Source organism: Opisthocomus hoazin, chromosome 4 (genome assembly GCF_030867145.1).
Source record: "Opisthocomus hoazin isolate bOpiHoa1 chromosome 4, bOpiHoa1.hap1, whole genome shotgun sequence".
Classification (NCBI taxonomy): Eukaryota; Metazoa; Chordata; class Aves; order Opisthocomiformes; family Opisthocomidae; genus Opisthocomus; species Opisthocomus hoazin.
This window is the reverse complement of record NC_134417.1, coordinates 35,399,158-35,415,915: the sequence shown is the minus strand read 5'-3', so window position 1 is coordinate 35,415,915 and position 16,758 is coordinate 35,399,158. Positions and strand designations below refer to the sequence as shown.

Sequence of the window (16,758 nt, the reverse complement as noted above, 5' to 3'; positions counted from 1 at the left end):
TGGGCTTTTCTGAAAGGTTACCCTGGAAAAACAACCAGAAAGGGACACTGGAGAAAGCACTGGAAGGCCAAAGGCTGGATGGTCAAACCTTGGGCCACTATGTCCATTCGTTGGGGCATGCTAACAGTCAATCTCCTAGAAGGAAACTTTACTGGGATGGGCAATGATAAGAACCTTTTTCCAAACATGCAGCTCTACCCACGTACCCCAAAGGCACAAGCTGGTGCCAGAGAAGCCAGGGTCCAGAGGTCCGTAGCCATCAGAATAGCCCTGTTCTCCCTGGAGTGAACATTGAGTTGTGCAGGATGGAGATGGTGCCAAATGTCATCAAGATCTTGCTAGTGCTAAACAAGATCAATGAGCAGGTTTTCTCCACCTCTGGCAGATGGGAAAACTCCGAAGCGGAGGGTAGCCAGGGAGCTTTTCACAGACTAGGAATGCTAGTTATCTTTCTACTCTGAAACAGACCCCTCTTCCACCAATACTTGGAGATGTCAAAAGACTGCAACTACAAAACTTCCCCAGCACTGCAGTTTTTGTTTGGCACAGGCAACCTACCAGCAGAATCAAGGAAGTCACCGTTGCCAGATGACCTTTAAAAAGTAATGTCTTGTAAACTCTAAATTTTCAGAGAAAAATCCGGAGAGAAAGACAGCTCCAGATTGCTTACCACCCTCAGGACCCATTAGGAGAAGCACAACTTGAAAGTGCCCAGGAGCTGATAAATTTACCTCCAGGTAGCCTATGTGTTCACAGACCTTGGAGCTGTCTGAGCTTGCCTGTCCCCTCTGCAGGCTCTAGCTCCCGAGGCTGGCTGGGACAGTGCCGTACCAAACATCTCCCACTGCAGACAGCCAGCAGAAGCTGGATTTTGTCAACTGGCACTAGCTGTGGCTAGCAGGGTAGCATCTGTAAGTGAGGTTTGGGATTAAGGAATGGAATAAAATATCTTCTACTCCGTGGACTGCTCCCAGGACTTGAGGGGGATGTTTGATGAGAGTGACAACATTTCCAGCAGCTCCAAGAAAGCTCAGGAGTCTAAGGATGGACAGGTAAAGATTATCCTGCAAAACAACTTGCAGAGGTAATTAAGAGCCAGAGAAGACGGAAGAACCTCTGCATTCAGTGCTGCCTTCAAAGGTCAGCAGGGAGTTTGAAACCAATGCAGACAATACTAGAAATGATTTAACAATAGCTAGCTGATACGCAAAGTCTACAGATGCACAACGCAGCACTTGAGGACTGCTAGAAAGGCAGGCCAAAGACAGAAGACTGACCCAAGACCCAACGCCTAGGAATGCCCTCCCTCCTTTTTAGCTGCAGGGTGGGTGGGTGGGTCTGGGTCGGTGGGTGCACATTTCAGACCCAAAGGACTGACCTCGGTAGTACGGACAACAGAAGATCACCTGCCTTCAGTGCTTGTACACAGATACCCCTACAGTGCAACCGCACATTTAGACAAAGCACTTGGAGCAGAATTCAGAATGTTTTCAAACGACATCATGGAGACTCACCTCACAGAAAAGGCAAGAGTTACGTACAAAACCTGTTACAGTCCAAAAGGAAGCCCAGCCCAGCTCATACTACAATTTATCAGTGGTTGCTTCTTACCAGTTGTAAGACTGGAACAAACTGGTGTTCGCTATTTATTTCCAGAGTAGATCGCTACCCACACGAAATCCGCAAGTGACTCCAGATGCGGTTCCTTACCCCTCCCGTAAGAGAGGACTAAGGCTGCTGTAGGAGATCCCATATTACTCAAGTCCTCTCCAGCCCTCAGGACCTATCCAAGTCTTGTTCATCTAGAAAAGCTTCACAGAAATTATTTATTTGATAATTGATATACACTGGCCCCCCTCTCAGGCTGCAACCCCCGAGAAGTGAGGCATTCACTGCTCTAGGGTAGAACAGAAAAACACAATTTGGACATTTTCTGTTTACCATATTTTGCAAATATTTTTAAAATCGGAAGTCTTCTTAGCACTGCCTCTCTCAATCCATGACAAGCTACAGACTGCCAGGAAGATTAGAATTAAAAGGCTGTTCCTGCAATAAAGACTCTAATTTATGTAACTGAAGCTGTGTATTTTAAAGGCCGAGGGCATCAATAATGCTGAACTGATGATCACAAAGATTTGTCAGCCCTTAAAAGCCTTAAATCTATACAGCAGACAGAAGCCATAGATTTCCCAGCATTTAATAACATTTTAATAGCTCAGTGATTAACTTACAGTTAATTACATCATGTTCAGTGGCCAAAATGTTTGTCAGGTTCATGTCCATGAAGGATTTGTAGGAACCTGAACACCGGTCTATCTACACCGCAGCCCCAAAGGAATAATGAGAACCTCTGCAATCGTACAGACCAGCCACCGCAGATACCAAAGTCAAAGCTGGGATACTACCCAGCAGGCACCTCCACCCTGCACCCAAGGTAGACCAGGCTCCTGCAGATCCCCCGCTTCCTTCAGCTGAGCTATCTAACTACCCGGTGAGATGGTTTGATACAGACAAATTGCATTGCTGTACCCTGAGCGAAGGGATGTTTTGCTTTGCCATTTAAATGCCAAATGAGCTTCACACAGAAGTACAGCAAGAAGAACCAGTAGGAGAAAATGAAACAAAAAGACTTTCTGTGCTTTGACAGCGTAACCAGTCCTTCACTGCTTTACCTTGCATTTTCCCTGGCTTCTCAGCTCGTCATTTCCTTCAGCTCACCTTACATCATGGTGCTACACAAAATGTCATTTTTTCTACTTACATTACATACAATACCTGAATGTTCCCAGGCCCCATCGCTGTAGGGAAACAGGAACACCTCCTTACCTCGCTCCTGCAGGTAGGGTGTACTAAACAAGGGTTTTTTCTAGGGACCTGACTTCTACTCAGAATCTAACTAAGGGTAGTGAAAGGCAGGCTGTTCTTCTGTAGTGAAAATCAGGCTTAGTGGTGAATGGGGACTAAGCAGGCTAACGGAACCGTTGCAGAAAGGACGCCTGTAAGTGAGTTGGGACTGAACACTTATGAGCATGGTGTGTTTGTGCTTGGCTTGGGTGAAAATGTGCAGAGACTATGTACAGCCTCCTTAGCCAAGGAGAACCTCTCAGGCAACGTTTTTCAGCGACACTGTTCTATTACACGCGGATTATTCTTTTACAGCACTAGGTACTTACACGTGTATTTTTAGCAAGAAGAGTGAAATATTAAATTCAACAAGTAATTCCAAAGACGAGGACAATAATGCCTTGTGGTATCAGTTTCACAGCTTGACTCCACGTTAGGTTCTAATCAGGATTACAGCCCTCACAGGCCCAGCGCACTTATCTTTACTCCAGTCGCATAAACCCAGAATAACAAAAATTAAAGATTTATACTTATGAAATACATATGAGATCAAGTTCTCTCTTGCAGTTAATAAGGAAAGGTGCTGCTGACTACACTTGAAAACTGTAATATTATAAATGCCAGTACCAACCAGCTGCCAGGTGCTTTAAAAATGGATTTTATAAAGGTATGCCAGATTTCATTCAGATTATGCGCCATGAATTTGCTAGAAGCGAGATACGCAATCCACTTAATAGCATTATCAGGATAGCAGTGTGTCCACACATTAAGACAGATGCAAGGTTTGAAGTGCAATTTGCAGATAATGATTTGGGCAAGATTATTTCATACTCGACTAATTTAGCTAACAATTTCAAAAAGGTGCTAATTAAAAAATGCCTGGGGCTGTCACTTGCTGCCAAAATGGCAGAGATGATGCCAATGAAATGTTTCCATCTAATTATTAAAGAAAGCCTTTGGACTAGTCCAGGAGTAGGAGAACAGACACAAACCTACCGTAGAGTTAGCAAAACTCACTTTTGAAACTTCCTAAATCTGACTACTCCAACATTTTGGATGGTTTTACAACACTCACTCCATGATTAAGAGGAAGTGACATCTGGGTAATGAAGGCATCGGAAAGTGCTAGATCATCAGGTATTTATTTCTTAAACCAACACCACCTTGCAGGCTTCTGTTCTTTTCTCCAGTGATGCAAGTAATTGATTTTTATCCTGCTGGGAAAGGGAGTGAGAGAAGTGAGATTTACAAATATTTCATTGCCTGCTTCAATTGCAGCCGCTACTGACGGGACTAAGGAACTACCAGAAATTTTGTGTGGAAAAACTGCTGGATACACTTGTACCAGCTGAGCAGAAGATTCCCCGAATTCTTTGCAGCAATAAAGACTTGGACCATGACTGGTGAGATAAAGAAGCAGAGTAATCCACCACCAACAAGCCAGAAGGGTCTACAGCTTCTCCGTGCTGTGAAAAGCAGCTTCTCCCTCCCTCAGTGTTCCTGCTTGCACGCGAGCAGCAGCATACACTCAACTAGTGACCAAGCAAAACTGCTTCCCTAATGACCAACATTTTCAGGTCGTTCTCAAGACACCTTTAAAGGACCTACAGTTCAGAGACACTCCACCTCTGCTCGCTGAACAGTAGGTCCCATCAAGGTTCCTCAGACTGAGCACCCAGAAACTGGAATAGTTAAAAATCCCAGAACCATTCAAATTTCTTTTTAGGTAACACATGGAGTGAACATTTGTGAAGGCAGAAAAGAGGAAATGGGAGTATTTAAAAACATCTTCAGAAGAGTAGGGAAAAGATACATTAAAAAAAGAAACTTTGCAATTCTAGTTTTCTGAAGTTCAAGAGTGATCCCCATTCCTGTAAAACCTTCCAAAACTGATTTTCAGTTCTGACATACCCAAACTCCTCTGGATTTTTTTATGCCTAAGTTTTACATATTTAGAGTATGCCTCCAAGGCACCCTTTGTGAAAGCACATGCTGCTAGCGTGCCTGAAGCACACAGCTCTCGCGCAAATCAGTGACACGTCTGCTTTGGCACAGGCACTTGGCAAAATTCAGGAGACCTCAACAGTATTACGAAATGTGAACCCATAAAAGCTAATCTGAGCCAAAGGCAAATGTCCCACTTCATCTGAAGGCAGGAACAAAGACAGGCAGCCAACCAACTTTATATAGACCTGCAGGAAAACAGATGTTAAAGAACCCTAGGGGCAAGTAAGTCATTGCTCTTTTCAGCGGTAAGAAGGTTTTTTTTCTGTCTGTCCACCTCTATCCTTTCAGCCGCTCACTCTGCCCTACCCATCAGATGCTTCCCACTCTCATAATGCAGTGGTCCTCAACTTCTTTTATATTTTTACAGTTTTACAACAGGCAAAAGCTGAAGAAACACTTTTTACCTCCAGAGGAAGGAATGGCATTTTGGCCCACGCTCCTGCCCAGCTGGGATTTTGGACCTGTAATGAAATAGCTTTTATACCAAAACACATATCGTGACAGCAGGACTGGGGTTCAGCTCAGCTGACCTCATCACCGGGATGGAACAGACACCCTGAGCAGTTACTCCTGAGCCACAAACTGAGTAGAAGGTGTATTGAAGCATCACAGAGAGAAAATACAGTTATAGTTTACTACACGTATAGAATACCAAAAAGGGGCATGGGGCATGCCTCACAAACTGAAATAAGTGCAGGTTTGCCAAAACAAAGTAAAACAAGATCTCATAATGAAAATGGGACGTTATTTAATGTTTTGACGCTATAGCCATGCAACGATGAACTGCTTGTTCATGGTTACTGAACACATTTGGTGCTCTGTCACCTTGGCTTGAAGCAGACAGAGGCCATGTCCAATATACTTGAAAAGACGCATTGCTTGCACTTTTTGTTGCCACTTCTGTACGCACTACATGACTGAGTCTTATCTATAATACATGCAACCATTGCATATTTTTGAAATCCATTTTTTAATGTCAGGATACACACAAAGCACCTGAAAAATTCTTCTGATGACCTAAAATACTCTTCTGCTACAAAAAGAAATCTATCACTTCATTTGTAATCAAACTTTGTCCTCAGGAAAGAAAAAAATCACCTTAAGGTTAAGAATATTTCCAATTTCAATTTGCCTTTTTTTTTTTTTTTTTTAATCTGAGGTTGTAATTAGTATTTACTGACATAGAAGTGGTGTTATTATAAAGAACTGAGTAATTTGTTTCTTATCATACACAAAGATCTTCAGGTGGAAACTGCAAAGGTGGGGACAAGGCCTGTATCATCAGTTGCATTTACCAGAGCAAGATTTGGAGGAAGCATTCTTTGGCCCGTTGTTTATCAAAGTCACTTTTCTTGTTGCTTCATTTTTGTCGGATGAGCCCAGAAACAACGGGAGAATGATATTAACTGGCACAAAAAACCAAACTGAGAACTTAAAAAGTGGCGCACCTCAAAGAAAGAATTGAGAAGTGGCTAAAAATAAGAGAAATCACAGCCATCAGTGGCAGCTGCACTAAATCAAAACACACTATTAGAAGCACCGCATCAGAGAAATTAGTATTTGATTTTTATTTACCTCTCAGACCTACGCAGCCAATGGACACACACCTATTCCTCTGTTAACTTCCCTGTATTGCTTTTGCTATCTAGAAACCTTGTCTTCAGATCTTTTGGTCTGAAATACCATTTAGTGATGCCATTTTAGTATACTGCCCTTGTTTCTCTCACATTATGTCTGTCATTATACAGACACAAATCTTCCAAGTGCTCTCACTCTTCAGGTCTTTCAAATTAAATTGAGCACGGACTTTGTTTAAAAGGTCATCTTTAAAATTATACACAATAAATTTAACACTGGTAAAAATCTATTTTAATCGCACTCCTCCCTCATCCCCACATTTCTTCTCCATTGAATATTAAGCAGCACAAATCAAAGGACAGCACTTGTTGACTGCTTCAGGCTAGCAACATTCCCTTTCATAACCACGGCATTAAAGCCTGATCTAGAGGCATTTCTATAATTAATGAGGCTAACGCAAAGGCACGGACCACAAACACTTCATCATTTCCTTCTGAACCCCGAATCCAAGCTATCATTTCCTTCCTAACATTAATTCCTCATTTATGTTCTTCCCCTGCATCTGTACAGCTACTGAAGAGGGAAATCATCTTTCTTCCCATCGTAAATCATGCAGATGTGCTTATCAAGTCCAAACAGAGACTCGGGATCGTTTAGGAGAATGAAAAGCTAAAAACCATTTTTAAATGTCAGAAGCACATAGATATTCCAAAGGTTTCTCAGCTATAAATTAATCAAACATATTTACGATAATGTAAAATTAAGAAATAAAAGGTCCCATATATCTTATCCATTTCTACAGACTGAATTTTATAGTCATTCAGTCATCCAACAACACCGATCGTCAAGCGATGGATCATTAGCATGACTTCAATGGGGCTACTCTGCTGCTGCCACTGAACATCTGAGGAGGAAGCACCTACCTGCAGCACTGCTCAACAGGCTGCTCTGTCCAAGAAAGTCCCCCAACACCCTTCCCACACCATCACCTTGCTTTCTCCTCTTTCTCTTCCTTCTCCGCACTCTTCCCTTGTCTGGGCTGAAAAATCTCGTGCTGCTGTGTGGTCGTTGTTCCCTGCTACGTCTGTTTTCTGCCCCAGAGCACATCTAGATGCCCGCTCTCCCCGACGACCTGTGTTCCTTGCGTATGTAAGTCCACAAGCTGCCACCTTCCCAGGTTTCCCGGTTTTATTATTTGCCTTTGCTGCCTCTCAGGATAACCATTATCCCCTCAAATTCAGAAGGCAAGTCAGATTCTGTCCCCAAAGGCTACTCCGCTCAAACAATCCAACCCTCCCAGAAACGCCCCTGGGGAAGCAACCGGTCTTTGGCTTTGCCTCCTTCCAGTTCAAATGCGGGCTCATGCCCTGCCACACGGTTTGGAGACCGCGGGCACAGCACTGGCTGGGCCTCCTGGCCCTTCCTGCTGGGGAGCAGCTCAGTCCCTACTGTCCATCGTGGGATGGGTTGGGGCAGCAAGGAGATGGCTCAGCAGGACCTCATATCCCAAACGTATCACTTTTTGTGCAGCCTCAGGAGGCCTGCCGGGATCACCACACCCAAGTGTTTTCTTCTGGGAAATGGGCAGCACTCCCTAAAACGAGAAAACCAGACTGCCAGGCCTCTCCCCTCTGGCGTGCGGAGAGCAGAGCACTGCCCTACCACCCAGCCGCTGCGGAGGCCAGGCAGCACCAGCCATTTATCTTTCACGTCCTCCAAAGGACAAGAAACATACTACAAATCAAAATGGGTAAATAAGCAAGGTGAAACTACCATTGAAAGAATTCTCCCATCCTTTGGACCGTACAACAGGATAGGGGGGGGGAGAAGAGGACGTTGCTCCAGTTTATGCAAAATGAATATCCAGAAGAAAATCAGCATTAGCACACTACAATATAGGATAACAACTGTCTTTTTTCTGTTGAGAGAATATTTACTGCTTATTGTCATAAATGCAGACTTGCAAAACTGTCATGAAAATTTATATGTGCAAGCACACCACTTTCTGCCCCAACCTTGCAAGAAGTGTAAAGAAGTAGAAACAAAACACTCTAGTAACAGTCTAACTTTCAATGAAACAAAGCACGTATCTGGGAGATGTAAACTTTTTTGTATCTTCTGTAAATGCAGATGACTTTTTAAATATATGCAGAAAAGAAACACCGTTGCCCAGAAGACTACATCTAAGTAACATTATCTTAGTTCAAGGACACTAAAAAACAAAAGTTGGAAAAGAGTCTGAGGAAGAACAGCAAACGCTCTCTGTGCACAAAACAGGACTCTGCCTCTCCCCCAAGATGCTGAAGCCCAAACTCGCAGCCTGGCAGAAAGCAAAGAGCTAGTCATGGGAGGGTGAGGGACACTCGAGACAGGAGAGGACAAGCCGTTCCTTCTACCCCATCACAGATCACCCACAGTAACAAACCCTTTATAACAAAGTCACATTTTTAAACCAGGCAGTACTGCTAGGATTCTCTACAACATTTCTCCCCAGGAAAAATAACTTAGAATAGAGAATTTGGGGGGTAGCGGAACAAATCTTTATTGCGGCAAATGCTTTTTAATCATAATCTAATCCAACCAGAAGTCTACCTCATGCATGGTTTCATACACATGCCTTCTTGGTTTTTTTTTCCAATCATTGCCATTTGGCTACAGGAACCTAGTGCTGTGGAAACCATTCCTCTGCAGTAACGGTTCACAGTGAATCTCATCATGCAGCACTGCTGGAAACACGAGTTTCCTCTGTTTGTAAAGTCTCTAGTATTTATCTGTGACACTGAAGAGGAAAAAACCAAGCAAACCAACCAATGAAAACAAAAAACCAACAAAGGCGGCCTCCACACACTGATTTCTCATGCAGAGCACCAGCAACCTGCTCTGCCCCTCCAGGCGCTGTGCATTTTGGCTATTGGGCCCTCCGCTGCTTTCCCTGGGGACCTTCCTCTCCCCCAGTGGCGAGACTGCTCATCCTTGCAGACTGCAAACTGGCCTCAAACACGAGGGAAGAGCAATATGCGTATCTGCTGTGGGAGGCCTAACTGACTCTGTGATCCTTCCGTGCCGGTGTGCCAAAGGAAAAGGTCCAGCAGAATTTGGCCACCAAAACTATGGGCCCGTCAGAGGCATAGATGAGGTCTGATTCAAAGCAAATTCCAATTCAAAGCCAGGCCTGTGGAGCAAAAATGTAGAGGAGCCCAAGGCAATAACCCTCTAAGGCCAAAGAAAAAGCTCGTATTTGAAGGAGTTCAGTAACACCGAGAGACCTGCCCTGGGGGCAAAGCCAAGGAAGGCAGCTGTCAAAAAGTCCATGGAAGATCGAACAACCCCCTGCTGTGGAGTGAGGCTACTCTGCCTGCCATGAAGGCTGTCAAGAAAAAGCCCAGAAAATATTTTGTGCACATTTAAATCTAATAGCGAGTGGAGATCAGCAAAGTGTTTGCCTGATGTGGCTGCAAACGCCCCATTACCTGACTGATGAATAATTGATAAACTTTGGGTAGCCAATATACACTCCAAGGTGGCAGCCAGCTAGGAAGAGAGTTCCGGACCTAAATTAATAATGTCAAAAGCAAATACGGATGAAAATCACTAAATGCTACCTTTGATCTTCCCTTGTTACGTGATCTGATTTTCCTTTCAAAAACAGCAAGGCAGGACTCATGTTAGGCAGCGACAGTCTCTTTTACCCCCTCACGCAAGGCAGGGAAGCGTTCTACACCACCCCTGCGGCGCTGAAATGTAAAAAGTCTCCCCATTTTTCAGCGCAGCGCTGCACGCTCCTCCATACAAAAAAAAAGCCGCGGGGGTCGATGGTTTCAAAGGCGACAAACTCCTGCGGGCGGCGGTGCCTTCAGCACCCCTCAATCATCAATCAATACACGTCCGACTCAGGGCAATCGCAGCCTGAACAGTTGTTTTTCATGTTCCCCCGCATCGAGCAGCATTTGTTACAGATATATTGGTACCGTCTTCCCTTCATCCCCCGCTACGGGGGAAGCAAACTCCTTGCCCGACGCCCACAGACGGGCTGGCGGATAAAGGACGGGCGAATCAGCCAGCACCGCTGCCTCCTCCCTGCCCGCCCTGGGACGCTGCGGCCGGGGAGCCTGGGCCCAAACACCAGGCCCAAACACCAGGCCGCGCCGGGCCCAAACACCAGGCCCAAACACTAGGCCGCGCCGGGGCCCGGCGGTCCCTGAGGCCGCCCCGCGGGTGAGACGGAGGGAGAGCAGCGAGGGAGAGCCTCGGGAAGCTGAAAGGAGGAGAAAAAAAAACCCAAACAAAAACGCGACCGCTACAACCCTCCTTTTTCTGCTCAAACCAAGCTCTCCCGGCCCCGCCCCGCCGGCCGCCGGGAAGGGGCGCGGCCGCGCGCACGGCGCGGTGACGTCACCGCGCACCCCTCCGCCGTGCGACGTGGCCTTCGGCAGCGCGGCCGGTAAGGGGGAAGGCGGGAGGGGGGCTCGGGCCCGGCTGCGGGCAGGGGGGGGACGGACGGAGCTCGGGAGCCCCGGGCTGGGCCGCGGTGGCCCGAAGGGCAGCAGAACCTCGGGGAGCTGCGGAGCGGGGCTGGTGCGCGGGGCCTTAGCAGCGGGGTGGGGTGGACTGTCTGTGCCGGCGGGTGACGGCGTAGGACGTGTTCAGCGGCCTCAGGGTGCGTCGGGAGAGGTTTAGATGGGATATTGGGAAAAATTTCTGTACGGAAAGAGCGGTCAGACACTGGAACAGGCTGTCCAGGGAGGTGCGGGAGTCCCCATCCCTGGAGGGGTTCAGAAAACGAGTAGATGTGGCACTTGGGGGCATGGTTTAGCAGGCATGGTGGTGTTGGGGTGACGGTTGGGCTTGATGGTCTCAGAGGTCTTTTCCAACCATAATGATTCTATAAGCTGAAAGCAAGCTGTGCTGGAGCTGTTGTTTCCCTCTTCTATCCCGAAAGCCGTGATTTGTCATGTTATTAGTGGGCAGTGGTAGGTCATCGTGTTTATATATTGACACATTTATTTTCTGCAAAGCAGAAGTATCTTTTAAAGTCCAGTTAGGTTGGAATACGACATCGTAAGTTCTCTTAATTATTTACAAATTTTGTAGTGCTTCTTCTGTAATGAAAAATTTCTGTCTTTCAGTATATACGTGGCACTGCCAGTACTAAATCTGTTCATCTTCACAGGTGATCATGGACCAGGTAATGCAATTCGTGGAACCCAGCCGTCAGTTTGTCAAAGACTCCATACGACTCGTTAAAAGATGCACCAAGCCTGACAGGAAAGGTAAAACACGCAGTAAAGCAGACCACGATCCTTATTGCGTCTTATATATTACCATCTGTCTTTCCCCATGTGACCTATTTGTCGTGAATGTTTCTCAGCTTCCAATACAAGACTTAAACTGGAGCAGCTGTCCAGTTGTTAATGGGTTTGCAGTTCTGGATTTGATAAACTTCAATGTGTCCTTTCCTGGCACATACTCCATCAGGTGTGTGAGGGTGGTGCTAAAAATCACCTTATGAAATAGGCCAAGTAGATGAAAGGGGCCATTTTGAGACAGGGAAATAACAATTTTCATGCATTGGGTAAACTGCTCTGAGAAGAACTTGTGTGCACTTTGAAAAGACGAACACAGTAGTGAGGTTTGACTGATGGCAGTCAGCTTGGGGGAGATCCTGGAGGAAAGTGCTTGCTACAGGCCCTTGGAGGAAACACTTCATTTTAGGAGACTGGAAAGGAGCTGGGATCGCTTTTTGCAGTGCCCGCTCAGTACTTCGCAGCCGCCAGTGACTGCCTGATTGGGACAGGAGGAACTTTGTTGCTAGAAGTGCAGAAGAAGATTTTTGGACTTTCTCAAAGGCATTAGCGAGAAGCTGTAGCTATAACCAGAATGTTACTGGTTGTCCTTAATGGTTGTAGGTACAATGCTTTATTCACGTGCTCGCAATGAAGTTTACTGACATCTTTTGAGATCAGTAAGGAACTTTGTTGTTGGACTGGCAGGGTTGTGAGGGGCTGCTGACCTTCTTCATCCACTTCACCTTGCTGTCTTAAAATAAAAAATTAAAAAATAAAAATTAAAATAAATATCACTTAAGTCCTCTATTTTTGCAGAGACTTAAAATACCGTTTTCCTGTGACAGACACAAATGCAGCTTTTTCATCTGTACTGGGAGTTATTTCATACTGAATTGGGGGTTATTTTCAGGGCTCACAGGGATACGAAGGGAAGATAATGGAATAAATGTTCCATGAATTGTTATGGACTGTGGGTATTGCTGATTACTATTTAAAAAATTCAGATCCACCATGCTTTGTGGAAAGCAACATCTTCTCACTCAAAATCTCATGTCTTCTGAAAAGGTGGATTTGTTTCTCGGCGTCAGTGCAGTTTGCTTTTGAACTGCTTCCTGTGTTAACATTACCATTTTCTAAAGACGGAGCTCTCCTTTGGTCACTGTAGTGCACATCTCCTCTATGCCATACACAAGGCTTCCGAGACTAAAATTTTTGTTGTTTTTGCAGAGTTCCAGAAGATTGCCATGGCAACAGCAATAGGCTTTGCGATAATGGGATTTATTGGCTTCTTTGTCAAATTGATCCATATCCCAATCAACAATATCATTGTGTAAGTAAATGTGAACCTTCAGTTTCACGACATTTTACACTTATTTTTTACCTGTTCAGTTTTCAGTAGAGGGTGTTACTGAGCCCTACAGGATCCTCATTGCTTTAGTATCTCTGCATTTTGCATGTTAGTGTAATATGACAGGTCTGACTTGATTCAAAGGACTTGATCAGGAAGTAGATTGTTAGCGTAGCATGCTGCAAAATATTAGATCCATAGTTCTTACATTTTTTTTTTTCCACGTATTCTGGTTCATAATGAAACATTTGATTTCCAGTTCCCCAGTGTGTGTTTATCCATAGAACGTTTACCTTCTACGGATCTTACATGCTCTGTTTTCAGTTTATAATTTGGGTATCTGAAATAAATTCATGGAGGGTGAGGTAGAGAAAACTGAATGATTGTGCTGGAGGGTGATGGGGCACAGATCAAAATTGGTCTTCTTTCATTTACTGAGTGCCAGATATGTTTGAAACTTTGTTTTACGCGTAGCTGCGTTCTGTAAAATGCCTTTTGAAATGAACGTTGCAGCATGAAAAACTTCAACCTTAAGCTGACCGTACTGACATATTAACGCTTCCAGTTAAAACTCCTCAGGTTGTCCAGAGCTGATGTAATTCCTTTTCTAGCACTGGAACAGGTTAAATACTGTTCTGTGACCTTGCCATGTGGCTTGCTTATACCTGTACGAGTGGGCCTCTAGGCAAGCAGAAATGTTTGACAATAGTGGCAAAGCTGTAACGGGACTAATGTCTGTCCTAACAGGGCAACGGTGGGAGGATAAATTAGGCTTCACATAGGATCACTTGATCACACATGATTAGTTGAAACTCATTACTTTGTTCTCTCAACAGAGGCGGCTGAATGTGCATCATGAAGAACAAGACATTGTGACACTTGCTGCAAAGATTTCACAGCTTTGTAACTTGTTTGCTATTAAACAAGCTCAGTTTGGGTTTACAGATGTTCTTGTCCTCTTACTCCTTTTCTAAAGTGTATGCAATCATACCTATCTACTTTACAGGCTTTTTTTTCAGTAGTAGTGGTGGTATTTTTTATTTTGGGGTTTTTGCTACTTCTTTCAACCGTAGTAGAATCATTCAGGTAGGAGGGAACCTTAGGAGGTCTCTAGTCCAACCTCCTGCTCCAAGCTGGGTCGGTGTTGCATTCTGACAAGGTTGCTCAGGGCTTTGTCCAGTTGGGTATTGAAAACCTCCAAGGGTGACAACTGCACAGCTTCTCTTCAGAAGCTGTTCTAATGCGTAATTTACTGCTTAGTAAGCAGGATTGTTCCAGCAAAAGCAGGCAGCAAGAAAACTGCATTACTGTTCCTCTAAAGTGGTGATTTAAGAGTCTATCAACTGGAATTCTTGTCACTAACTTCTTAGTGACATCACCTTCATTATACCTAACTCCTGCCTGCATTTGGAAATCCTGTTAGGTTATAATTATGTACTTGACTGGAAAAAAACTCCCATCAGATAAATTAACTTGCATGGCCAGTCCTGTTCTGATGGCATAATTCAGAATGCCAAACTTGGTTATGAGGATGTATAGTTCCAGGTTCGTTTTGTTGTCAGAGATACTAAGCAGTCAATCAACAGGTTGCTCACACTGTTGGACAGGATATACCCCTGTTGTGGATACTGGTTCTGTAGGACAACTGCATATAGAATTATAAAGGGCTCTGCATTTGTTGACCTGGAAGTTTCCACTATTAAAAGACTGACTATTTTGATTTTAAAAACTAAGCCTTCAAAAAACTCTGGTAGATGCAATGCTCTTCCTCTTCAGGTTGAGATGAAGAAATTTATATTTCACTCCAAAAAGCTTCTCGTGAGCATTTGGTATTTGCAGAAGTTACAATGCTACTTCTATTACGGACTTTAAAAGCACTTAATACTGGGAAATCTGATACTGGTATTACAGCAAAACTGAAGCTTCTTCAGTGCACAAACGTGCTTCATAAGTAGAAAAGTTCAATTATTACTCTTCTTGAGAAATCTTCACCAGCACCTACGTACGTTACAAACTAGGATGGAAAAATTAGATTAACTACTCTTAGTGCTATCACCTTTTAATATAGTTGGTTATACTGTGTGCAACTGCGTACTGTATTTCCTTTTGGCAAAAGGGGTAAAAACAGTATTGGAAGAGAAACAGACTTTGTAAACACAGTCTGAACTAACCAGCTAAGCAGTAACAGGTCCTTTACATTCACTTCTGTTTGTGATTGTGCTGGGTGGCAGCTCACGCGTCTTCGGATTAAGTAGTGCGAGGTACCAGAATGAAGTACTCAGTTACTGCTACTAATCTTGATGTTATATCAAGTGACTTTTATTTCAGATTTGTCTTCCATTCAGTGCATAAAATTAGTGCCTGCTTATATCTTTTGGAACAGCTTTACTGTCTTAATTCAGTGAAATTTTGCAGTTACTTGAATCAGATCAGAAAAGGCAGCTGTAACTGATCTTATATTTTGATAGCCATTGTCCACAGCAAAGGCTTGTCTGTCTCAATGGTCACAATCCCGGAGTCGTCGTAGGAGTTGGAAGTGCTGACGAGCGTTCCAAACTTCAGCGCCCGGTTAGCTATGAAAAATAAGTAAGAGACTTAGTGGTACTCTTGAAACAAATGCACTGATGTGCATTTATTGTTGTAAAGACTGCTGCTCCCGCAAAGATGGAAAAAACAGCTGAGTAAATCTAACCCAGATAAACAACATCTAAAATAGCTATGTTAAATACTAATTAGAAGGCTTGTATGAGACTATCCGATGACCTGTGGAGGAAATAAATTAATACTTAATCCCCAAATTAGCATTTTGAGTTTACACCAGATTATTGCAGAAGCAGACTGTCAAATATTCCTCAGAGATTCACATCTGGAAATTTGTATTTATTAGCACCAGCTCAAGTACCAGTGCTAGACAAGGTATTTAAAGTAAAACGAGGTAGAGGATCTTAATGGAGTTCCAAACATGGGATTTGCTTTAGCTCAGCAGCAAGCCTATAACCTCTTAAAATGTGAACAGTTCTAGAGCAAAGGCCAGCAGTTAAGTGGTATTACTTAACAACTTGTGCTTTGAAGCAAGTGACTTGCATCTTTTCTTCTATTGCATGCCTGGCGAGGTAGGTGTCCACATGCATTAGAAACCAAGTGGCATGACTAATAAATAGCTAATGTCAATTTGAGGAGAGTTTAACATGGCTAACAGGGCAGTTGTAATGATAATTCTGAAATAGCTGTGGCGTTTTAAACAACTGTTCTGTGCTGTTTTAGCTGACATGTTTTAAGGGTCACACAGACTTCCTACAAGCTGAAACCAAAGACACAGCTGCCCCCAAACCAAAAAACGCAGTTTAACTTTTATCTTCCATTTCCTCCCTTTTGGAGATACGTTTGCAAAATGCAAGCAATGCTATGAACTTCCCCAAAGGCACTCTTAAGCATAGTCAGTTCTGTATTAGTCCTTGCTCATTCAAAGGTTCAGCGTGAGAACCCCAAGACTCTCCTTCTTAGCCTGTAAAGCAAGCCAAATGACAGCTCTTACTCCCTGGCACCAGAGAGTTACGTTTCCATGGAGGACACAGGGAGAGCTGCAGCTGGGGAGGATTGTGCAGGCGGCTCAGCAGGTCTGTGTGGCCTGTCGGAATTCACTGTCACATCGTGCATTGCTAGAGGGAGGAATCCACGGGATTTGCTATCTGGTGG

At 44.2% G+C, this 16,758-nt stretch overlaps 2 protein-coding genes across 6 annotated transcripts in view; one reads left to right on the top strand and one right to left on the bottom strand.

Moving 5' to 3' along the window:
* Positions 1-16,758, bottom strand: part of TPK1 (thiamin pyrophosphokinase 1) — a 437,279-nt gene that overhangs the window by 103,539 nt on the left and 316,982 nt on the right. For 2 of the 3 annotated variants that reach the window (XM_075418558.1, XM_075418559.1), the window contains one exon: positions 14,003-15,635. The exons of the other annotated variant lie outside the window; for it this stretch is intronic. In XM_075418558.1, coding sequence (XP_075274673.1) covers positions 15,517-15,635 — 119 coding nt within the window. In that variant the 3' untranslated portion in view covers positions 14,003-15,516. Of the gene's footprint in view, positions 1-14,002; positions 15,636-16,758 lie in introns of those variants that run through there. 3 annotated transcript variants of the gene reach the window in all.
* SEC61G (SEC61 translocon subunit gamma) lies at positions 10,767-14,006 on the top strand. 3 transcript variants are annotated; one of them, XM_075418560.1, is made up of 4 exons: positions 10,767-10,870; positions 11,600-11,699; positions 12,942-13,044; positions 13,899-14,006. In XM_075418560.1, the coding sequence occupies exons 2-4, from the start codon at positions 11,606-11,608 to the stop codon at positions 13,906-13,908; spliced, it is 207 nt and encodes a 68-aa protein (XP_075274675.1). In that variant the 5' UTR covers positions 10,767-10,870; positions 11,600-11,605; the 3' UTR covers positions 13,909-14,006. The 3 variants fall into 3 exon arrangements, with proteins under 3 accessions (XP_075274675.1, XP_075274677.1, XP_075274676.1); XM_075418562.1 differs by lacking the exon at positions 10,767-10,870 and adding an exon at positions 10,915-11,004; XM_075418561.1 differs by lacking the exon at positions 10,767-10,870 and adding an exon at positions 10,999-11,086.

Excerpts from the sequence above, each read along its gene's own strand:
- SEC61G (XM_075418560.1), top strand. The coding sequence starts at position 11,606 with ATGGACCAGGTAATGCAATTCGTGGAACCCAGCCGTCAGTTTGTCAAA. Across the intron at positions 11,700-12,941 it reads CACCAAGCCTGACAGGAAAG|AGTTCCAGAAGATTGCCATG; the intron begins GTAAAACACGCA and ends TTGTTTTTGCAG.